This window comes from Phocoena sinus, chromosome 12 (assembly GCF_008692025.1).
Source record: "Phocoena sinus isolate mPhoSin1 chromosome 12, mPhoSin1.pri, whole genome shotgun sequence".
NCBI classification, from domain to species: Eukaryota; Metazoa; Chordata; class Mammalia; order Artiodactyla; family Phocoenidae; genus Phocoena; species Phocoena sinus.
In genome coordinates this window covers 83,418,000-83,441,659 of record NC_045774.1, presented here as the reverse complement: position 1 = coordinate 83,441,659, position 23,660 = coordinate 83,418,000, and the positions used below count along the sequence as shown (strand labels likewise).

The 23,660-nt window shown below is 40.7% G+C and overlaps 1 protein-coding gene across 2 annotated transcripts in view; it reads right to left on the bottom strand.

The window, feature by feature from the left end:
- The window catches only part of COL9A1 (collagen type IX alpha 1 chain), an 84,169-nt gene that overhangs the window by 18,406 nt on the left and 42,103 nt on the right, over positions 1-23,660 (bottom strand). For both annotated transcript variants that reach the window (XM_032651198.1, XM_032651199.1), the window contains 15 exons: positions 22,057-22,110; positions 20,684-20,737; positions 18,025-18,078; positions 16,585-16,638; positions 16,411-16,464; positions 16,234-16,287; positions 15,376-15,429; positions 14,308-14,352; positions 13,187-13,240; positions 13,029-13,082; positions 5,285-5,338; positions 4,604-4,675; positions 4,059-4,094; positions 3,372-3,416; positions 1,847-1,879 (listed from right to left, as the gene is read on the bottom strand). In XM_032651198.1, coding sequence (XP_032507089.1) covers positions 1,847-1,879; positions 3,372-3,416; positions 4,059-4,094; positions 4,604-4,675; positions 5,285-5,338; positions 13,029-13,082; positions 13,187-13,240; positions 14,308-14,352; positions 15,376-15,429; positions 16,234-16,287; positions 16,411-16,464; positions 16,585-16,638; positions 18,025-18,078; positions 20,684-20,737; positions 22,057-22,110 — 771 coding nt within the window. The remainder of the gene's footprint in view (positions 1-1,846; positions 1,880-3,371; positions 3,417-4,058; positions 4,095-4,603; positions 4,676-5,284; positions 5,339-13,028; positions 13,083-13,186; positions 13,241-14,307; positions 14,353-15,375; positions 15,430-16,233; positions 16,288-16,410; positions 16,465-16,584; positions 16,639-18,024; positions 18,079-20,683; positions 20,738-22,056; positions 22,111-23,660) is intronic.

The window sequence follows — 23,660 nt, the reverse complement described above, 5'->3', positions numbered from 1 at the left end:
CCCGGAGGAGAAGCCAAAATGAATTCAGAATGCGCTAAACAGCTGGTGGAAGACAAAGGAGGCCAAATCAGAGTGTATTACCTTGCTGGCAACATCTGAAATTTTGCTAGAACAAGGAGCAGGGCATTTCTGATGAAGAAGTCAAGGGCCCACATGACCAGGACGTCACAAGGGCCCTGGGTCTTTGGGAAAGGATTCCTCACTTGAGGAGGGATACGCTGATGCAGAAACCAGCGTGCAGACCTCACCCACTTACCAGCTTTGTCTTGCTGAAATCACTGAGAAAAGGAAAAGCTTTTCTGTCAGTAACTCTGTCCCCTGAGTCTGGGACGGTGCACTTCAATTTCATCTGTATTACTTGGTTAATGTCAGGAAAGACAGGGGTAGGAAGGGAGGTGATGAATCAAGAGCTAATTCCGAGTATTATATCCGAATTTAAATGAAATTAACTCATTTTCACACCTGCATTGTCCATCCACTTTTTTCTTTTATAACTTGAATTCTCACCTTTTAACATTACTGATTATTTCTAGACAGTGAAGGAGGATTTCCATGACCGAATTCTATCAAGGTTTAACTCTTTACGTTGTTCTCAATCCTAAACGATTCCTGTCAAAGATTCTTAGGCATAAAGATGTTATTTGAAGCTTGAGACTGTCACATGGTGTTTAAAGGCAGTATGTAAACAGGTAAGATAATATAATGTGACAATTTCCATCTCAGTGCTGTGTGAAGAGCCCAGGGCAGGGCACTGTAACCAAGGCTGGGTGGGTCCTCCCCGAGAAAGCTCAGTTGAGGATGGGGCTAAAAGCTCAGGTAGGACGTGCTATTCTAAGGAAAGAGAAAGAGTGTCCAGGACTAGAAGAAGCCCACAAGGCATTAAATAGTATGTGCCAAACAAAAAGAACCACAGACAGATGACGTTCCAGAGAGGTCGGAGATGAGGCTGGTGAGGCTCATTGAAGGCTTTGGATACATTTGCTAAGAGTCTGAATTATTCTGTAAAATGTTATTCTTAGAGGGTTTTAAGCAGAGGAGGAATAGATAGTGGGCTTTATCTTTTCATCTAGATGACACTGGCTGTCACGAGGATAACACATTGGGCCAGGACAGAGAGAAGTCGGGGGGGGGGATTCCAGAAACAAGAAGACTTGGAGATTCATGGAAACTGGTGATAGATGCACTTGAGATTGAAGTCTGAGCTTCCTCCTTTCTGCTTGTATTATCTTAAATCTCTTATTTTATTAGATGTGCGTTCCTTTCAAATTAGCAAGCCATTCTAGATTTGCTATTCATTGGTTCTATAATTCTGAATACATCTAATCTCTAAGGACATCAGTTTCGTTTCTGTAAAATGATAAATTGAATGAGATGGTTATTTTCTCACTCTAATAATTATCTGTACTTTCTTAGGTATCGTGCCTATATCTTACTTCCCCAACGAGGACACACAGAAGATTAAGAAAATTGCTGAAATATTTGCAATGCTATGACTGACAACGAATTTCACTTATGTTCTTGTCACTGCAAAGCACAGGTCGGTTCTTATAAAACAAACCATTTGTGGAAGAAATTACGACGTATATTCAGTGAGCCACTTTAATATGAAAAAAGAACCCTTCCTCTAGAGTGATTAGGTCAAAAGGCAGTTCCATTTACACTGTTGTGCGGTTTTTTCTTTGGACTAATCCACTACTTAGAGAATAAACGTAGGTGTTAATTTCCTTAAAGGTAAATCCTTTTAGAATTGAATTTTCTAGAATGCTTTCATAAAGCAGAGCATTGCATTTTCTATAGCTTTATTCATATTTTTATTTTTTATACCGTTACTGTTCATTATACTTACAGATCCCTTTGGGCCAGGTAATCCTATATCTCCCTAAATCAATAAAACAAAATTATATTAGAACAATGTTTACTAAAAACTCTAAAAAGCTTATCATGCTGCCAAACTCAATAGAAAACCATGAACAGAACCATGACACCACAGAAAAACATTAGATTCACAATTTGGATTCTGGTCCCCTCCCAGCCTTTGGCTAACTTGTCTGTTAAATAATAGGGTTGAATCACAGCTCTCCAAGGCTGCATTCAGATTTAAAATGCTAGGTGTGGAGAACTGAAATGTGCAAGTCAAAAGACATTAAGCTAGCATGCTGTTATAAAACATAATAGACATTTAAACCAGATGACTTCATTTCTGAAACTCTAACAATATTTTTAAACTCATCCCCAGAAGTCTATCAAACCAAATATGCATGCTCTTATGCTTAAAAAAAAACCTTGACTATCTCCCACCACTAGTTCTAGGTATGAATCCAGCTCATCTTAGCACGTCAGTGCATGTCCACTACAAAACAGCACGACTTAAAACATCCCCTTAAGGACCTCCCTGGAGGTCCGGTGGTTAAGACTCCACGCTTCCAACACAGGGGGCACGGGTTCGATCCCTTGTAGGGGAGCTAAGATCCCACAAGCTGCACAGTGCGGCCAGAAATAAATAAACAAAAATTTAAAAATAAATAAATTAAGAAATAAAACATCCTCTTACCTTATAAAATGAACACTTTCAACAGAAAATAAAATTGAAATCCCCCTTTTTCTAATTTACTTAATAGTTAGGAAGCTTTGCCTCATTCAGATGTCAACTGAAATCCTAAAACTCTGAATAAAACACTATCAGCATTTTCTCCTGTACTAAAAGCTCTCTGAAACCGTTTTCTGAGAATTCTGTCACGCACACACCCCCCAAAGGACCAATCATAAGTTTCCACACGAGGTCCTGTTACATTGTGTCATAAACCATAAAGGATGCGCCAGCAGACCTAGCAGTGCTGTGGAGGTGATGACTTGCTCTCCTCCCCGCCTTCCTGGAGATTTAGCAGAAGGCTCCCCTGGACCTGGAATCACTTCTTTGGAGGGTCTTAGACTCCAAAAGGCCGTGGAGAATACCCACAGTCAAACTCGGGAGCCTCAACTCTCTAACTACAATAATCTATAATACAAACTATAATAAAGCTTTAATTTTGTTTCCGTGATGGGCACTATTCATAGACTTGTCTACAGCCACATAAGAATCACCTTGGATGTCTACATTGAAAACCACAAGAAAACATGCCCTCCGTAAGGAACGCTTTGTCCTCCCAACACTTAAGGCCACGTCTATCGATGTTGCCGTGTTTCCCCTCCACTTTACTTGATCTTGGGTGCGATTCTCGGGGGTTGTTTTTTAGCTTATGTAAGAAACATATTACCTTTAAAGAAGTCAGCAAGGATAGCAAGGTCAGAGAAAAGAAAAAGTACGTATGTTTCTAATACAGTCCAAAATCAGTGAGTCTCCATCAATAACCGGAAAAAAAAAAGGGTCTTACCAGTTCACCCCTTTCTCCCAGTTCTCCCTCTTCACCAGAGGCACCCTAAAAGTTAAAAGTCACATTTTTTAAGTTCTTAGTTCCTTGGCTCAATTTTAACCAGTCAACATTGAGAAGTATTCAAAAGTCCCTGCAGTGCCCCCAAGATCATGCAGAAATATGAAATGATCTCAGTGGTTTTCCTATCTAGCTGTCACGGGCTTGTCCAACCCAGAAAACAGCCCAGAGAAAAGCCAGAAGGTGAAGCTGAGTTTCTGCTAAAGGTAAGGATTAATGAGTATAATCAACAATTTTATAATTAGGTAAAAAAACAAACAAACAACACCAGGGCAAGGACTAACTCTAATTCACATGCATTGTTTATTTGCTAAGGTCTTGGTAAAGAAAAAAACAAAACATTATGATGCGGCTATGGAAGGCCTCATCAGGCTTGGAGTAAACCAATCTGTTGCGTAAGAGAGACGGGGCCATTCTTTTCAAAGGAAGGACAATGTGTATTCTTGAAGGCAGAGCCATCATTCGCTCCGGCTTATTAAAATGGTAGATAAGGCTACAGACCAAATTAAACCCTGCGTTTCACCCACTATGAAGTACATTGAGCCTCCACATTTTACCCACAGCGCAGGTCAGCCAGTGCCCCCTGCTGGTAAGGCACATTAAGTGCTGCATTTCACACGTGGCACCTACCTGTTCACCCTTAGGACCAGGTTCACCAACTACGCCCTGTAATGAATAAAATATACTTTTTCAGTGTTTTGAGGTGTTTAACTATATAATTTCAAACGAACCAACTCCCCTTACTAGGCTGGTGAATAGGAACAAGTATGAATAATCCCTATCACCTCACCACCTAGCAAGAGTCAGGTCAGACGTGGAGAAACTGACAGTTGTCCAAAAAAAGTCACTGGCAACCTGAAGTGCCCTCTGATCACATCCATGTAAAATGTAACTAGTAGGACTGGAAGTTTAGAACTAAATAGGATGTGTGATTACAGCTGAATTTTTACTTTACTCAGCTTTTATTTTTCCCTTCTGATAAATTACTGTATTAATAGATTTTTTTTGTTTGTTTCTTAATCTCAACTCTCAGTAATTTAAGATATCTTTCTTGATAGCCCTCTATGGTAATTTCTAGAAAAATTCTCCATTGGGCCAAAAGCGACCTTGGTTTCTCAACATAGTAGAAATCACCCTTCCAAATAAGGAACTTTCTGGACAGCTAGGTATCTTACCCTGTCACCTTTCATTCCAGGAAGTCCAGGGGGGCCAGGCAAGCCGGGGAAGCCAGGTCTGCCGAGAGAACCCTGAAAAGCAAACACAGAGTCCCCAGAACCACTGCTACCGCAACTTTGAAAGCACATAAGCCAGACACAACCTTGGGTGTGTGGACTCCTGTCTAGAATAAATGTGCTGTGTTGGTTTAACTCTGCTTCTCAAATTTGTCACTCTCCCAACTCCCAGGAGAAGAGACCCAGTCCCCCCCACCAGACTCCATCCCAGCTCTAAGGTCCCCAGTTCCAGGGCTAGCACCCCTTCCCAACAGTGGGCTCTTTGAGCTGAGTCCCCGCCTCGCTGGCTGTGTAAACAAGCAAGGCTGGAGAAGTAAAAGGGTGGCATTCACGCACTCGCTCTCCAAGTCCAAGAACAACCAGGAGCCAAATGTAGCACTTTGTATCTCTCCCAGTTTTCGAATAAATGCTACAAGCCACACTGATTAAAATACCCTTTAAGGGTCTCCTAGATTTAATTTGAAATTCTTCATTTACATTTTCACACATTCACATAGGAATAGAAATCAAGTAAGGATGATGCAATTACCCTTTGTAAATTATTTTTCTCTCCTTGCTTCTTTTAAAAGACTTACTGTGTTTTGTATGAAGCAAATAAACTGCGGGACCAGAATTATTACTTACCAGTTTACCTGGTAGTCCTGGGGGTCCTACTGGTCCTTCTTCACCTCTACTGCCCTAGAAACACACAAACATGATGGTCAACCAGACAGTCTGCCGAAATGCAAATGTTTAATCACTATTTCAATGAAGTAACATGCTACCTAGGTTTTTTGTTTAAATATAAAGGTCACCAAAGTATTCTCCCCATCTTCAACTGAAGGCAGAGACCTTTATATTAAATGCCTGCAGCCTCGTCAGTGTCCATCCTGAGTTCTAACAGTCCTAACGCTGTTCGTTGTGAATACAGACTGTTCCATGGACATCATACCTGATACATCTACAAGAAATGGCAATTAGGAGTTTTCAGCATCTACTTCACCATCCAAATTAGATTATGGTGATTTGTGTACATGATTTATCCTCTCATTTAGACTACATGTTCTTGAGGTATAGGTATAGTAAAATTTTGAATTCCACATAAATGTGTAAAACACAGAGTAAATTTCAGGTCTACAGTACATTTTAAAGCAGCATCTGGCAAGTGATCTTGAACCTCGAAAGAGGGAAAAAGACACAGGACAGAGATGTTCTCCCTCAAATTACTACTGTAACTTCAAAAAGACGTAAATAGTAGAAATGTGTAAAGTTTCTGAAAAAGTCTTTGTTCTACTCATTCTAAACATGTCTTAAAAGATTAAATAGACTTTGGAAAGTACAATTTATAATGTAGATGCACCAAAAGCAACACTCTCATTTCATTTTGTGAGCCAATATCAATTTATTTGAAACTCGAAGCCCTTTGAGAAAAGGAAACACCACGAACTCTTCAATTTCTTTCTCTGAGAACTTCATACACTTTTATGCAGTCTGACAAAAGCTTGTTTCATTTCTAACTCAAGTTCAACTAAGCTGAACACTGAGGTTGCTGGATAAATAATCACATTTCCTGGATGGTGTACACAAAATGAAGGCAGTCTTTTGAGTTTGTTTTTCTTTAAAATGACATGACAACTTCATATTAATGTTTAATATTTATAAGTGCTTCTGATAAGATTATCCTGATCTGACCCATATGTTATTCATTCATCTATAAAAAGAACAAAATGTCAAGATCTATAAACCTTCTGCATTTTCCGTTGCTCTAGAGGACTGAGAATTGTATGCCAAATTACAAGTTTCTAGCTATAATTTCATATGACTTACAGGTGATTTAAACAAAATACTCTTAAATGCTTTTCAAAAACTTTTATATAAATGTTCTGTCTAATGCATGAGTTTGAATAATACATTGGTAGGTAACCCTTGTGAGCAGCTTGGAAGCCAGAAGCAGTACCCCATGTGGACAGATGTTAGAAAGATATATTGATAAGTCAGGTGAAAACCAGCCCTTATGACAGATTCTTCTATGTGTCTCTACACATAAAGATGGGGTTTCACTCCATTAATATGACCCAGTACTTCCAAGTTCAAGATAGATTTTCTTCAGTACATCTGCTCTGCTGGCATTTTCAAATTATTTCTGAACTGCATCCTGATTGAGATCCTAAATGTCATTGAGATAAAATGACTTTAATTCACAGAACGATTAACAGTCATTGGTGGGAAACATAATTAATCGTGTCAGAAAGGGAAAGCAAAGTTCTCGACACAACCTCAAGTATTCATGTCTAAATAAATGAACGATTATTCCATCTTATCCAAAACAAAGATGATTAATATACTCTTTTCCTCTTCCACAAACCAAAAGGCTAAATGAAAATAAAGGACTCTATAACCTTTCATTTACTTTTGGAGAGATTAATTATCTTTTCAGTCAAAGACAAAGATTTTCTTTGCTGGAATCTTATTTTCTCTGTCTTTCATGAGCTCTCATTATTCAATTCAGAAGTCTTTTCCAAGCCCCGGCAGCCCTTGGTAATACCTACGAACGGCTCAGAACCCAGTCTACGCAGCCTGCTCTGCTGACCTATAGCCATGACAGGGCAACACACATAGGACCGGGGGAGGGATGGGTGAAATTACGGGCATTCACTTTTCTGTCCCTGCACAAATAGACAACATGTGGGTCCTCATTTTCGTTTCACGTCTAGCTTATAAATCCTTGGCTATTCTGAACTTAGGTATTTCTATAGAAATCATCCCACTGTGCGAAAAGGTAATGTTTATTTCCACAAGGACCAAACAGCTACCAAAAAAAAAAAAAAAGGGCAAGATTTTCTCATGGCCATTCTTATGATTTCTATGTGTTCTAAAAACATGCATATTCTTCCTCTAAGTTCTTTAATTTCACCTGTAACTAAGATGAACATGAGAAATTGAGATACAAATAGTAATCTCTAAAAAAACACAGGTTAAACTAAATACATCCTGCAGGGAGCAATTCACCCTAACCTGGTAACAACAAGAGTGCTAGAAAAATGATAAATCTCTTCTGTTTCAACAGCTATGGTGAAATCACATTCTCAGATGTGGGCCAGGGAGGCTGGTGGGGAAATGGCTCTTCTGTCCCATGGCTGATATTTACAAACCTCTTGACAGAAGTTATGGGTTTTAACAAGAGAATTGGAAGGAACCAGATAAAAAGGCAACATCCTACCACTGAAAATGCGAAGACCATAAGAAAATGCTCTATTTTTCTCTTGGGTGCTCTGTGCCACCATATTTATCTCCGACATGTTAAGACACATCTTCCAATTCGTCCCTATCTAAGAAGCCAATCAAGGCTTAAAGAAAAGAAAAGATGCAGACCCTCTACCAATGATTCCGAACCCTGGCTGTGCATCAGAATCCCCTGAGGAGGTTTTAGAAATACATTTCACTGGTGTCTTCACCACCCCACCTCCTCTCTCCCCTCCGCATTCCACCCCTCTCCCCCAGGTCCTGATTCTGTAGGTCTGGGGTAAGACCCAGGAAATTACTGGGGCTTGTGTTCTGTTCGTTTGTCTTCACCAGCTTGACTTAGATTCTTGTTAAATGCTCACTGCGAAAGCTCCATAAATACTAAAATTTGCTAAATGTGTTTTGTGCCGTTAGAATTTGCCAGGCTAACTTCAAATAAAAATATGCAGCGGGGCTTCCCTGGTGGCGCAGTGGTTGAGAGTCCGCCTGCCGATGCAGGGGACGCGGGTTCGTGCCCCGGTCCGGGAAGATCCCACATGCCGTGGAGCGGCTAAGCCCGTGAGCCGTGGCCGCTGAACCTGCGCGTCCGGAGCCTGTGCTCCGCAACGGGAGAGGCCACAACAGTGAGAGGTCCGCGTACCGCAAAAAAAAAAAAAAACATGCAGCGGAACCTTGACATTGGAGGCATTAGAGGGTGGAGATGGGGACCTGGACACTAAGCCCCAAGGCCAGGTCTGAAGTTTGGCTCCGCCAGGCACCAGCTGACTCCAGGCAGGCAACTCAACCCCTGTGTGCCTCCGTCTCCTCATCTGTAAAATGGGCTTTGGGGAGGATTGAATAGATACATGAAGTACTTAGAACAACGTCCAGCTCATAGTAAGCACTGCAGACGTGCTAGTTATTATGTTTATCCAAGGAATAAAGACATCAGTCAAAATGATGGTTTTCAATCAAATGTTTCATTAAATGTTCTTTTCGCTTCAAATCTTCCAAATTTCTTTAAAAGCATGAGTTATGCTTGGAAAAAACAAGTCTTTAGTCCTCATTTCTCGAGTTTCTGTCAGATCACTAAGAAGGCGCCTTTTTTATAAAGAAATCCTAGCAGCTATTTTGTAAAACTCATTTTAATAAATACAAAGACTTCAATATGGAAGTCTCCCTTTCAAAATGGAACTACTAGACTTCTAAAATACCACCGAAAAATGCATTTTATCATACTTGGGTTGTCATAATTATTTTACCAAAAAACTGGACTTTACTCCACTGTGCTCTAGATTGTGGTGGTGGTTGTATTTGCCTGATAACCCCAAATCCTAACTAGCTGAATAACAAACATTATCCTTAGTACCTTGCCAGTTTCAGAACGGGGAAATTATAAATCACTATGCTCAGGCTGTAATATACCCTAAATGCCTCTTTCTGGCAAAAAGGACGTTCAACCCAGAAGATGAGTTATGACTGCTAAAGACTGCTGCTTTTACAAACCCATTTTCATATTAACATTGGCAGATCATATTAGCCCTACTACAGGGATGATTTTTAGGCTTGCCACAGAAATATTTTTTAAGATTCATTCAATTTTACAACATTGTGTACTTTGTATTTCTCTCCAGGGTAGGTTTAAATATCCCCTCACACAGAAGCAGATGACAATCTGTTTACACCATAACCATCACAGCTGCTTCACGAAGTGTTGACTGGGAGACTATTCCAGAGTCTGATGGGGTAGGAAGGTAGCTTAGGTCACTCAACTACACAGCATGTGGGACCTCTGTGCTGAAGTTGCTGGTGATGGGGTCAGGTTAGAAGACTTCAAGAGAGAGGAGACAGGCTTCCACATTCCACGAGTGTATAGTCTTCAGAAAACTGGGGGTAGATTGGTGTAGCACTCATCCCAGTCCAAATCACGAGAGCAGAGCAAACACAACCCACTCAACAAAAGCCCTGGCAAGTTCTGGGAAACCTGGAAGAGGAAGCCGGACGGGAGCGACTACACGGTAGGACCAAATCAGAGGCCCCAGCCACCTGCTGGCTCTAAACCAGGAGTCACCCAGACACATGTGTAAACACAGCGGAATGTGACAGAGAAAGCCGGAAGCGCAAGCCAAGTGGTAAAGATACGTGCTCATACGTAATCCCTAGAGATGCCAAAACTCCAATATTTTTTGCCGTGGCATTGGCGAAAGTTGATGGAACAACGGTGAGGAAAGGGGAGAATTTAATTTCAAAGACAGACTACAGTTAACCTTGATTCTTTCACAGGACACATTAGAAATAGGTTTCATTCCTTCTACTCAGCTTCTCAGTTGAAGATTTGCAGGAAGAACTGATCAAACTTGTGGGGAATGGGTGACAATGTGTGAATTTACCAAGAAAATGAATTTAATGATGGAAAATGAAAGAACAAATGTATCTTTCAGTAAGTACATTTGGTGTAAAAACTCTGATCCAGAACTATAATATTTATAACCGCACGTGATACTCTTCTGAAAAATTTATAGTAGGTGCAAAGTCAATCATGAACAGAGGCAGCATAGCAAGATTTACTGTACCTCCCATCCAATGCATTTCAAGGAATATTTATTGAGCACGACCTTACGGCAGGCCCCGAGGAAAGAGATGTAGGGAACACAAATGTGGATCGGACGTGTTCCTGACTTCCTGCAGTTTCCACACCACAGGGCAAAAAGGGACCAAGGGTTACAGGTTCAGAATAAGGAGAGGTCACTTCTATCTGGGGGGTAGGGCGTCATCAGAGATGGTTCCATTGCAGAATTAACACTTCAGTTGTATCTAGGAGGGCACATGGGATGTCCAGTCAGAGAAACAGAGGAAAAAGCCATCTCAGTTGCAGGGCATCACAAAGAAAACAGGCAGTCTGAGAAGTGCAGAGAGTGTTTGGGAATTAGCATGAAGTCTAGCTTGGCTGGAACGCAGGCTCTTAGCAAGGCAGAAATGGGAAGTAAAACTAGGGGATAAACAGACTTCAGGCTTTCCTTTATTGTCAGTGGAAATCCACTGAAGATTTTTAAATGAAGAAGAGAAATGATGCTGGATGCTGTACTTTGCAAAGACCAGTATGGAGGCACGTGCAGACTTGGAGCCCTACGGTTCCCCAGGCATTTACGTTTGTCACCAGGACTGCGGGGACACTGCTGGAGTTCTAGATGCAGGACACCCTGCGATGTGCAAGAGTCCTGGAGAACGGAGAGCTATCCCAGCCAGAATACCAAGAGTACCCTGCTGCGAGCCGCAGTAGAAGGAAAGATGGGAGCAGGGAAGGCAAATCAGGAAATGACTGCAACAATCAAGCAGCAGTGAACCACCTGAGCCAGGGGGTGGACGTGGGCTTAGAAAGAAGAGTCAGACAGGAAGCTTTAGAGAGGATGTGGTAGGATGAGCAGGTCCACCTGGGGGCAGGAACGTGATGGAGAAGAAACACCAAGGCTTTGAGCCTCGGTGACGGCAACAGTGGGAAGAACGCGGACGCTTACAGAAACTAACAAGCAAAACCGGAATCAGGCCCAAAACCCTGCGCAGGCATAACTTCCTCGGATCCGCCGCCCTCCCGTGAGCGAAGTCAACACCGCCTCCACCGCACGCCATCGCTTCCGAAGGCCGGCCTCGAGTCCTGAGCTAGGGATGGGCCGAGCCCACTGCACCCGTACGGCTTGTGCTCTGTGCCTGGTCCTGCCATCAGCAGGGAGCACGAGATGAAATAGGCAATTTTCTCAAAGCTCCAGCACCCTTCCTCCACACTGATCAGTCTTTCTGTTGCTTCAGAAATAGGATCCAGCTGTGACCTCACTGCTCTGACAGACAGTCGAGGGAAAGTATTGGACACCGCCTGGTACGGGTCAGCTGACAAACAGCGGTAAGAAGTGGGAAAACTCCACTCTCCACTCTCATATCGCGAGACACCTGGGATATTTCACTTTTCTGAAGCGTGAAAATCCTCACTCAACATACTCAAGAGATGCTCTTTAGAAACTAACAATGATATTTGGGAACGTTTCTGTGTTCTCACTTGGAGTTCTTTGTGTTACCCAGCAGGCTTTGAAGATAAGAACTTAAAATCAAGACCAGGGAGACTTTTTTTAAAGTTAAATTTGAGTGCACCATGTTTCATTTCCAAATCAGTTTCTCTCTAAGGGTTAAAGTGTATCTAGTGAGAAAATATACAGAGCTATATTATTTGCTGCAAAATAGACACATTTACAAATTCACACTAAAAGAAGTCTGGCAGGTTCTCAAAAGATTAAAATAGAGTTATCACATGACCCAGCAATTCCCCTCGTAGGTATGTACTCAAGAGAAATGAAACAAGTCAACACAAAAACTTGTAGAAAAATGTCCACAGCAGCATTAATCATAATGGCCAAAAAGTGGAAACAACCCCCATGCCCATCGATGCATGAATGGATGAACAAAATGTGGTACATCCATACAATTGAATACTATTTGGCAATAAGAAGGAATGAAGTGCTGATACATGGTACAGCATAGAAGAACCCTGAAACATTATGCTAAGTGAGAGAGGCCAATCATTAAAAAACCCACATACTGCATGAATCCATTTATATGAAATTTCCAGAATGGGCAAATCTATAGAAAGTGGATGAGTGGTTTCCTAGGTTTGAGAGGACTGGGTGGGTGGGTGGGGGCGGGGAAATGCTGAATTGCAAGTGGATCTAGAGTTACTTTCTGAGGTGATGAAAATGTTTTAAAGTGGACTGTGGTGACGATTGCACAGTTCTGCAAATGTACTAAAACCCAGTGGATTGTATACTTTAAATGGGTGAATTATATAGTATGTGAATTATACCTCGATAAGGTTGTTTTTTTTAATCACACTAAAATATTTCCTACGTCACGAGATGAGAGCAGAAAGGGTCAGCATGTTTTTTTTTTAAATACTTCATTTTTGTTTCTACTTTCTAGGGGAAAAACAGCATATTGTATATCTAAGTAGCGTTTATCTGGATTATCACATGTTAAAACGTCAGAAGGCATTTCCTGGATGAGTTAATGGATGAATTAATAAAGGGAGGGAGGGAGGGAGGGAGGGAGGGAGAGGCGGGAGGGAAGACCCAGCGAAGCCTGGGGAAGGCACTTTGGGAGGGGTCCACAGAAAAGGAATACTCACAGGGAGGCCCCGAGGTCCTCGGGGTCCCACCTCTCCTGGTGGCCCCTGGCGGCCCTGTTATAAGGAAGGCAGGTAAAGAAAAAGTTAAACTCCCTAATCCTTTGCTTAGTGATTACAACAGGTTACAAGGTATGAAAAGGTAACCTATGGCAACTTACCGGTTTGCCTGAATTCCCCAGTTGACCGGGCTTCCCTGGAGCACCTGTGTTACCCTGAAGGTAAAATACAATATTTAGAGTAATTCAGGCAGTAAATAAGCGTAATAATCAACCTGTCTTACCCAGACTGGGTATTTCTTACACTTAAAGAGCGTTACTTTCCTGATTTTACATTGAGATGTAAACTCTCTTTCTTGGTGGGTACATCAAAGTTCTTTAGATTTAGGTTAGGATACTGTTTTGTCACTTCCAGAGGCATAATATAGATGTCAAAAATATTTAAAAGCGAAGGTCAGATGTCCAAAAATGAAGGTCTTTAGACAGACAAGAATAAGAGAGGATTTTTCTTTCTTTACAATGTGAATTATATATGTCTTTCTTCATCATTTCCACCTCTAATACAGTTCTTGGAGCCTTTTTATTGATACCTGACGTTGACACCATTAAAATTGTAAAAGATCATGCCAACATGAGGAAATAAGGGATGTGCCAGCAAGCTCCAGGGAAAGCAGGTGTCTGGGATCCCACCCCACCATCAGTTGCTCATGGTCTACTTACTAGGGCACATCTCTGCTCAAGACTCCACGAGCCACTACGATCGGAGGCCTGGAGCCATGTAATCTAATAGTAATCAATATCTACGTTATTCACAGTTTATTTTATTTAAAGTAACGCTATATTTTATCCCTTTAACGTTTTCTTTCAACTGTTGTCCTTAAGTGCTAGAATATAAGCACTTAAAACTGATCATTATGTGAACAAAATGCTTAATATCTTTTAGCTTAAGATAAATCATCTTAATAATATATGCACTGACATTTTCTATGGCTTAATATCGTCCTCATAGTAAGTCGTAAAGAGCAAATCAAACTTTCCCTGTTTTACACTGGCAGAGGATGACTCTTTCAAGAAGGTAGTCTGATCAGCAACGCTTTGTCAAAGTACTATTTCTGCAGCTGGGAAAGAGATTAGCTTCTGAAGCCTTAAGGCCTTTTTGATTTCTCCTTAAGGTCAAACATATAAAAGGCAGGTTGGAAATATATAAAATGATAAATAAAATATATTAGTAAAAGAATAAAGAAATAGAGAAAAATATTAACTACAAAGTTTTCATCTTTTACCTTTTCACCGGCAACACCCTTTGCGCCAGGAATTCCAGGTATACCCTGAAAGCATGCACACAGAACTTAGGTTTAATCACCTCCTCTGAGAATCTGTGAGATGCCAAGCCCACTGCATACTGCCGAGGGGCTGGGGGCATCGTGACAACCTCAAAGCTTTAGAGGGAGATTCTTCCTAGTTCCCCAGTTTGAACAGTTATAGACCTACCCACAGTGTAGAAGGCAACTTTACTGTAACTGGCTTGTTATGTCTGAATACCCTTACAGCAAATTCTAGCTCTAAGCTAAAGTTACTTTTCAAGGATGAACTTCCAAATTAGAATCCTATTTTCAGGTCAACAGGAGCTCTTCCTGGCATGATTTCATGTGTGGAATACAAAGCAAGGACCTATCAAAAACTCTAAGCCTTAAGTAGAAAAAGAGAATGGCAGGAGAATGCTGGGTCTGAGATTTGGTGCCACTGGGAGGCCTGATTTCTCTGATTATTTTAAGGTGTCAGATATCATAATAAACCGAGGGCAGCCCTCATCATTACCAAGTATCCCTTTTAACTTGAAATAATTGCCTCCAAAGGGCCAAGAATACACGTGGTATAACCCACGTGAACTTCCAGCCACATTAATGCAGGAAAACACCAATTTGAATAATTCAAAATAGCACACGATCAAACAATGAAATCTTATTATCTCACATTGTTCCCTGAACATCCTCTCAACCTCTTATGGCTCAACCCTGGTACAAGAGCTTCAGAACTGGTTAAAAGTAGGAGGAAGTATAAAGCCTGGACCACAGCTCAGGGTTAGTGCAACGATATAAGGTTTAGTGAACTCTAGAGAGAGGAGGGATGCAAAATATAAATTTAAAGCTCAGTGTGGTTACCAGAGAAATAACTAGTTATTCAGAGAAAAAGTACAGAAATGTCAATGTAAAACTGTAAAAATATAAAATGAAAGCATCATTTCTTCTCCAGAACTTATCAAATTACATACATAACATGCTTCTCCCCCAAGTGCATATCTTCAAACTATGTATATAAACCAATCAACATTTAAATATTCAAATACTTACAGGTAACCCCTGCAACCCTGCTTCCCCAGGAGGTCCAGGTTTCCCTAGTTCACCCTGAAAAAAATTTTTGTTGAATCTGTATGAACTGCTGTCCTTCTTTTAAGAAAAGGAAAGACCAAGACCTTCTAAGTAAAAGGAGTATCCGCACAGCTGACCTTACGTGCACTTTCATAGCATGACCCAGTTCAGGGCGGGGAGATGGGATAGGACTTAGGACAGAAATGCATCAGAATACGTTAATTTCCTTCTGCCTACTCTCATCCATGGGGCAATTTTACTGACTTTCTGAAACCAAGCAAACAAACATTCTATTCTAATAATTTTTTTTTTATTGAAGTGTGGTTGATTTAGAATGTTGTGTTAATTTCTGCTGTACAGCAAAGTGACTCAGTTATACACATAGATACATTCTTTTCATTATTCTTTTCCATTATGGTTTATCTCAGGACACTGGATATAGTTCCTTGTGCTATACAGTAGGACCTTGTTGTTTATCCATCCTATATATAATAGTTTGCATTTGCTAATCCCAACCTCCCAGTCCATCCCTCCCCAAACTCCTCTCCCTTGGCAACAAGTCTGTTCTCTATGTCTGTGAGTCTGTTTTGTGTTTTGCAGATAGGTTCATTTGGTTCATGTTTTAGATTCCACTTGTAATTGATACCATATGGTATTTGTCTTTCTCTTTCTGACTTCTAATAAGTATCTTGAACTGACACTTGATTAAAAAATTAGAAGGAGGAAAAAAGTCAAAACCAGATCAATAAAAGTCTCAGTGACGTAGTAATGGAAACCCTGTGCTTGGCTGGCCCCGGGCAGGGACGACTCCACCACCTTTAGATCAAATCACACAGCTACCTTTGTTCCCGGCATTCCAGGTATCCCGTCCCGGCCATCCACACCTGGCAAGCCCTAAAGACGCACAAAGAAACACACTGGCTCTTAGAAACACATTCTTCTTCCCTTCATCACTTTCTAAAGTTTTATTGAAATAATCACTTTGAAAAATAGGCTCGATGACTACAGCTCACGTACCGTGTCACCCTTGGGCCCAGGGAGACCAGGAATTCCTCGAGAACCTTGAGCCCCCTGCAGGGTAGAAGGGAGAAGACAGACAAGACACAATCAATTACCACGTGTACTTAGGTCACATCAAAGAGACCAGCACAACCTGCATGCTCGCAGTGGTTAACGCGAATTCGAACTCACTCTGTCTCCCTTGGGACCTGTTTCTCCTAGAGGTCCTCGCCGCCCTTGATCACCCTGTATGAAAATAAAATTGCGTTTAAGTAAGCAAAAGTAACTTTTTGATAGACTTTAGAAATTATAAAACACCATCTACGTTACCTTACTATTGCCCTTTCATCCCAATGGCTTTGCTCTATCGTGGATGCCTCAAGAAATCTTTTTATAAAAATTATATTGTCCTCAAAATTGATATTACCATAAAGATAATTGAGACGTGCATGTCTATTGATTTCATTGTAAAGGCATAATGCTCTGTGCTCTTTGGATGAATAAGTATAATAAAATTAAGGTCCACACTGCAGGTAACCTTGACATCAGTAACTATATCTACACATCCTCTAGCCTCATTGACTATCGTGGTGGGTTGAGGTTTGGACGAGTTGCCAACCTTTTCTCCATATTACTTACTCCCCCAGTCAATAATAATGATTTCTGTCACAATTACCCAGCTAATGTTGATATATGGTACAGGCGGTAATAGATGAGAAGAGATGTCTTCCTAAAATATAGCTTTTGTTGAACAGCTTAACTGCTCTGAAACCTCAAATGGCTTTCTGTTGCTACTGGATCACTTCGGATCGCCCAGATTGGCATCAAACACTCTCCATCATGTGCTTCGACCTTATCTATTCAAGTTCATCTTCTCAAAAGGAGCTCTCCACCCAGGCCGTGCCAGCCCTAAGGCAGCACACACCCCCATCACCCCAACAGGGCTTCTTCCCACCTGTGCCCCGCCTCCCCCCCAGCACAGCTTTGCAGGCCCTCCTTCCTCTCAGGCCCGCTCGGTGCATTACCTCCACCACATGTTCTGGAGGTTGATCTTAAAATGTTATCCTTCAGTTACATTCTGTCCTTCCCACTGGACCTTGATAGTTGGAAATTCTATTTTACTATACCTTTTCTTCTTTTCAAGGTGGTGTGAGAGATATTAATGAACAGCTCTTTGGTTTATTTACTTCCAAAACAGGTGTGAGGCAGTCCACAATAAGGACACGTGTGCACATGGCCGTCAGAATATCAAATAATGAGATCAGAAATCACAGGAGAGAAAAATGACAGAACTACCCAAGAACTTCAAGTGAGAGAGTTTCTGCGGCTCTAAGCACCCTAGCAACCAAAGCAAAAGGAAAACGCAGCAGAAGCATAAAAACTTAACAATTTGACGGTACTTATGAGAAAAACAAAACCCATAACAAGTCAGAAGAACATTTCTCTGTACAAAAAAGAGATGCTTGTCTTAATTTTAAAATTTTAAATAAATATAGAAACTATTGCCCATTTTTCCACCTTATTCACACGTAAAGACACTTGCACACACACACATACATATAGCAAAAAAATCTATCATTGATCATTGAGAAAAAATCTATCAGTGGATCCCATGAAAGGAAAACTACTCACAGGTGCACCAGGGAGACCTTGTGGTCCGGGTTCTCCATCTAAGCCCCGAGCGCCCTGGAAATAAACAAGACAAAGAAATGAACTTGAGATCAGCCATGTATGCTAAAGGGCACACCAGTCTTTCTAAAGAACTTCAATAGCCAGATAAAAAGGAGGTTTTGTGTTTTGTAATATATACTCTATTCATCAGTGAACCCTAGGAGTATTTAATCAGAAACCTCAGATGTTAAAACACTGGTTTACATTCTCTCATCCCACCAAAAGTACCTACACCCAATCTTTGATACCACCCTGAATATTTTAAGTTAACAAACACTGGGTCCATTCCTGATTGCTGATATGAGCTACCTGTTTAGAGAACTTGGCAAGCCTATTGGAAAAGGTTTGGTCATCACACTCCAGGGTTCTCAGGATCCCTACAGGAATTCATTGATGGTGAAGACCAAGGGGCCACCCAAATAGTAGCTGCTGTGGACTCCGCCACCACCACACCAGTGGGAGGGATTTCTGGGACTCGAGATCCCCACCCAGACCTAGAATCAGGAGTCCAGCCGTGTGATTCAGAGGAACGAATTGTAATAAGGATTTAAGCATCCCCTCTTCCATCCTGGATAGATGGCAGGTTCAGTATGTGTAAAGTAATTGATCTATTTTCTCCACAACAGATTTACCCTGCTGAGTGACAATGGCTAAAACCTACAGAGCTTCATAAATCTAATCATCGTGAAACTATCTCTGTCTTTGTTATCTATTGCACATATCGCCTCCCTATTTTCATTATAAGAATCAAAATGTGATTTGAAAACAAAAATATGGGGTTTTCGGTGCTCTCTACATATGCTGCATGACAAGACACACTCCCTTGTTTAAAACTTTTTCTCATCTACCAGGGGAACGAGAAGACAGATGGGCACCTGAAGTGAACAAGCCATCTCCTGACGAACAGGCTTGCGAGGAGGAGATGATAAAAGAAATGGAAAACAGTCAAAAGGGTATTGGGTAAATGTCAGGCCAAGAAAACCAGGTGGACGATGTCTGCAGTAAGAATTAAAAATTAGAAAACCTTTGCTAGAAGGTTCAGACGTGGGTAGAATCAAAGAAAGAAGCAGAGGCACCACAGAGCCTTGAAAGTCTCTGATCCCTAAAACTAGAATACAGCAGAAGGCGTTCTCCTTCCACCAGTGAAGAAGATGTTTGGGAGACCTGAAAAAGCCCTTGAAGTCGTCACTCACGTTGCCTGGTGGAAGGAGAGCCAGCCTTCGAGTTATAGAAATGGCTTGGACGCTGCCCGTCTCTCTCCCTTTCTCTCTCTCTCTCTCTCTCTCTTATTGCTGTTCAACACCAGCTCAGACCCAAACTGCTGTTACTAGGTAACCACTCCGCAGGTCTGAATTCACCAGAAGAGCTTTTTTCTTTTTAATGAAAGCAATTTGACAAAAATCAGAGGAAATGAGAAATTTTGAAAACTACCCAGTAGCAAAATACCTCAAATAAAGAGCATATCAAGAACAGTAATTGGTTTCAAAGTGAGGGTCACGTATTTTAGGAAGTGATTTAAACCCAGAAAAAGCAAAAGCCTGTGTATCAGCAACTTCAAAATAAATGGGATTTATTTTTTAATAACAGACGAGTACACACAGAATGTTACTTAAGGAAACATGAGTACAGAAATGCAAAATATGTTTTTAAAAATACAGTGTTTTTAGAAAAGAAACCGCATTCTATAGGAAACAGAAGAGGGAGACGGGCACAATGAGAAAACCTAGACAGACAGAGAAAGCGGCTGAAAAAATGAAATTGATGGAATTATTCATGAAGCAATTCCTTCGATCCACAAAAATGTGCATCTCTTTTCTAAAAAGGTTGAATTTCATTTACTGAGCACCTACAATGTGCCCGTTATCCTTGTCTGGTTGCTAATGAAAGACTCTGTGCTTCCGTGCAGAACAACATGAATTAGCCTCAGAGGTTCTGCAGAGGGTGAGGCGAGGGTCAGGAGGGGTGGTAGGCAAAGAGCCCCGTTTTTAATTTTCTGGAGTCTACAAATGGGCTTTCCTAACAAACTTTCTACAAAGTGCTGACCATTTCCTTAACATCTGAGAGAAGCTAGACATGCCCCCTCCACTCATACACACACACACACACACACACACACACACACACACGCACACGCACACACACACACACAGCAAGAAAAATATTTCTGAGCTCATCATGAACGTTCAAGCTTGCGTTGTTATTGCTTCTTCTATTCACTCAGACAAGCCATCCCTGCCCTGCCCTGCCCTGCCCTGCCCACCAAGGGCAACGCGTCATCCTCTGCTCCACCTCTCCATCCTCCTCTGCTTTTGCCGGGCACTCCAGGTACTGTGTCAGTGTTATCAGTGTCAACTACTGATAAAGAAAAGAGATTAAGCGAAACAACCCTGCTTACTCCTATTTACCCAAAATAATTTAAAATATATAATAATAACAAGTATCCTATGTATGACTCATTTCTATCATCTACGTTTATAACAGAAAGTAAGAACCCAACCAAACATCTACAAAGCACCAAGTAAGAAATAAAAAGTGACGTTGTTAAAGATAAGAAGTTAATCTGAAATGGCCCCAAACTTAAACATTTATGCATTTTGGTAGTGTATCATCACCATCTTACTTTTTCCCCTTTGGCCCCAGCTATGCCAGTGATGCCTCTCAAACCTTGGGCTCCCTGGAAATGTAAAAAAGAGAAGGAAATTCTTTTAGTTGAAGCACACATTCTGTGATGTCATCACAAAAGCTGATCGAGAAGGATGTTATCATAACCAAAGGTAACACTGAGAAAAAGTGACATTATATTGCAGACAAACTTTCCTGGTTTAGAAGAAAAATCCAAAAGGAATTCTTCTGATGTTAAAACCCTTTTTAAAAATTCTGAAGACTTACACAAATCTGGAATCAGAACAATGACTGATGGCAAAAGAGTAAGTATCGTTAGCATCAAAGAATCTTGCTAAAGCCTTTGACTTTTAACTCACACAGAATACACTGCCACTTTTGCCTCCTTCGTGGTTTGTAACGTGGTTACGGGTCACATGATCGTGATTTTAAACTTTGGACTAATTTTTCCCCACCAGTGTGTGCCATCCAAGGCAATAGGTTCCCAGGCAGCCCACAAAAGCTTCTTCCTATAAGTGTAGCTGGGGTCTCCATCATTCACTTGCCATCACTCTACGTTACACCATTTCTACGATAAAAGGCATTGTGAATTCCAATTTGGGGCAGGAGGAAGCCATCTCCTCCCTTCTTGGGCACAGGAGTGGGTAATCCTCAAAATGAGGGTGCAGGGTGTCGATCCTAGGACCCCCTTCAACACTGAGTGTTGTCATTCTTGACTGTCTGGACCCACAGCAGCAGGGCTCCAGAAACAGATGCCGTAGAGATGCTCCCTGGGGAGAAGCAGCGGGCAGACGCCCCATCAGGAAAGCGGGGTAGCCACTTCCGGGCAACTTGCTAACTGTCCACAATGGCTTAGGATAAAGTAGCTCTAGGCCAGTCATTTCCCCGTGCTCTCACTGGAGAAAAGGGGGCATCTCCAACTGTTTGTTTTACATCCAGGTCAGTCCCGGTTCTCTGTAGATCAGTTAGGAATGGCCTGAAATACACATGGCCAGGGTGATCCAGTCAGGACACAAAGTGAGATCTGGCCAAATCAGAATAAAGCCACTCATTCCTGTGGGGCTTATTTTCTGACTCTGAAGGTAATTCAAAAGAGAATTCCAGAAATATTTGGGTCAATAGCAGAGACATGAGAATGACATGTGTTGTCTCCTGAGCTCGTGCATAAGTGTTCCAAAAAGCATACTTTTTACAAATCTTGCATTCCTTGACAGATGCTGTATATTTAAAAGATGAAAAACTGTGAATTTTACAGAAATATTTTGGCATATCCTCTCCCAAACCCCAGAAGTTCAGCAAGCAGTAATGATATCCTCCAAAGACCACCAGGGTCCCACAACATAGTTAAATATGTTTCTAAAAATACTTCACCGGAGGTCCTTGAGCTCCAACCTGTCCAATTCCGCCCTGGTCTCCTTCTTCACCCTGAAAAAACAGAGAGAAGGGCACCAAATGCTAATCCAGCAAATGGACACTGAAATGGGCTCGGTCTAACTTGGCACGTGGTAAGTTCATCTGGCATCTCCTGAATTAGTCTACTATACTTGCTTAAATTATTTTATATGAGTAGTCCATATTAACTGCAGAACATTCAGAAAATAGAGATGCATATAAATAAAGTCACCCAAATCCCACCTTTCCACTATAAACACCAGTAACATTTTGGATGCTATCCTTTCAAAGCTTTTCTAAAGAGAGAGAGAGGAGGGGAGGGAAAGAGGAAGAGGGGGAGAGAGAGGGGGAGTGTATGCATTCATGTTCTAAGTATGTGTGTTGTGGGTGTATTATTAAGAAAGTGTGATCACACTATGCAAACTTTTCCTTAAACTATAATATTTTAAATTATGATTTTCATTTTAACTTTTTCATTATAGTTTTTGTACCATGCACAGTTTTTTTTAAAAAAATTGTACTTAAATCTAAATCTGTCTTTTCTTCCATGGCTTCTACCTTTGATGGTGCTCGGAAAAGCCTTCTCTGACACCCCCAAAATATATAAATATTCATCTATGTTTTCCTTCTAGTAATTATATAGTTCATTTCTTACATAGAAATTTTTAATTATCATTAATTTATTTTTATGTAAATATAGAGTAGAAATCTTTTTTTTTTCCTGATAACTGGCACTCTATCCAATATCATTTATTGAATAATAGATTCTCTCCACCCAGGCTGAAAAATTCATGCTTAATGTATGTTAACTTGATAAATATACTTGTTTCTGGACTTCCTTCCTATTCAGCTATACTGGTCTGCTGTATGATGTTGTCGATACCATAACGTTTTAATTATCGAAATTCTATAATACATTTTAATCTCAGGTTGGGAGAATTCCTTTACCCTTATTTTTCATTTATAGTTACTTTTATTTTCAGATTTTCTTAAATGTTTACCCTTCCACATGAACTTTGGAATTGTTGGGCGGATCTTCACAAAAACACTGCTTGCTTTGTATTAGGACTTCATTAAATTAATAGATTATAGAGAGAGAGTTAGAATCTTCACAGTACTGCGTCTTTCCATCTCAGAACTCAGTGTATCTTCATATTTAGTCAAAACGTTTTCTTTTTCTTTCCACCAATAAAGTTTTGTTCTTTTCATTTTGTTGAATACTTCTTAAGTTTGTTCTAAAGTGTTTTGACCACCTGGCGGCTATTGCCAATGGAATCTTCTTCCATTATGCTTTTTAACTAATTATTGGTTTAACTTTTTGATACTAATTTTATAATCTCTGACATACTTTAAAATGTTAGGATATTCTAAACAGAAATCCAACTACTGTTTCTTACAGAAAGATTACTTTATGGACTCTGGGAAAAAAGTTATTTTCTCTCTGACAAAGGTTTTACTTTTCACAATAGATACACTGTTTTACATTTTCTGTGGTAATGAATGACTTAAATTGTGAAATTCATCATGAGAAACATTCTTAGTTTTTGATATTTGTTCATGATGGTAGATTAAAATCCAGTTCT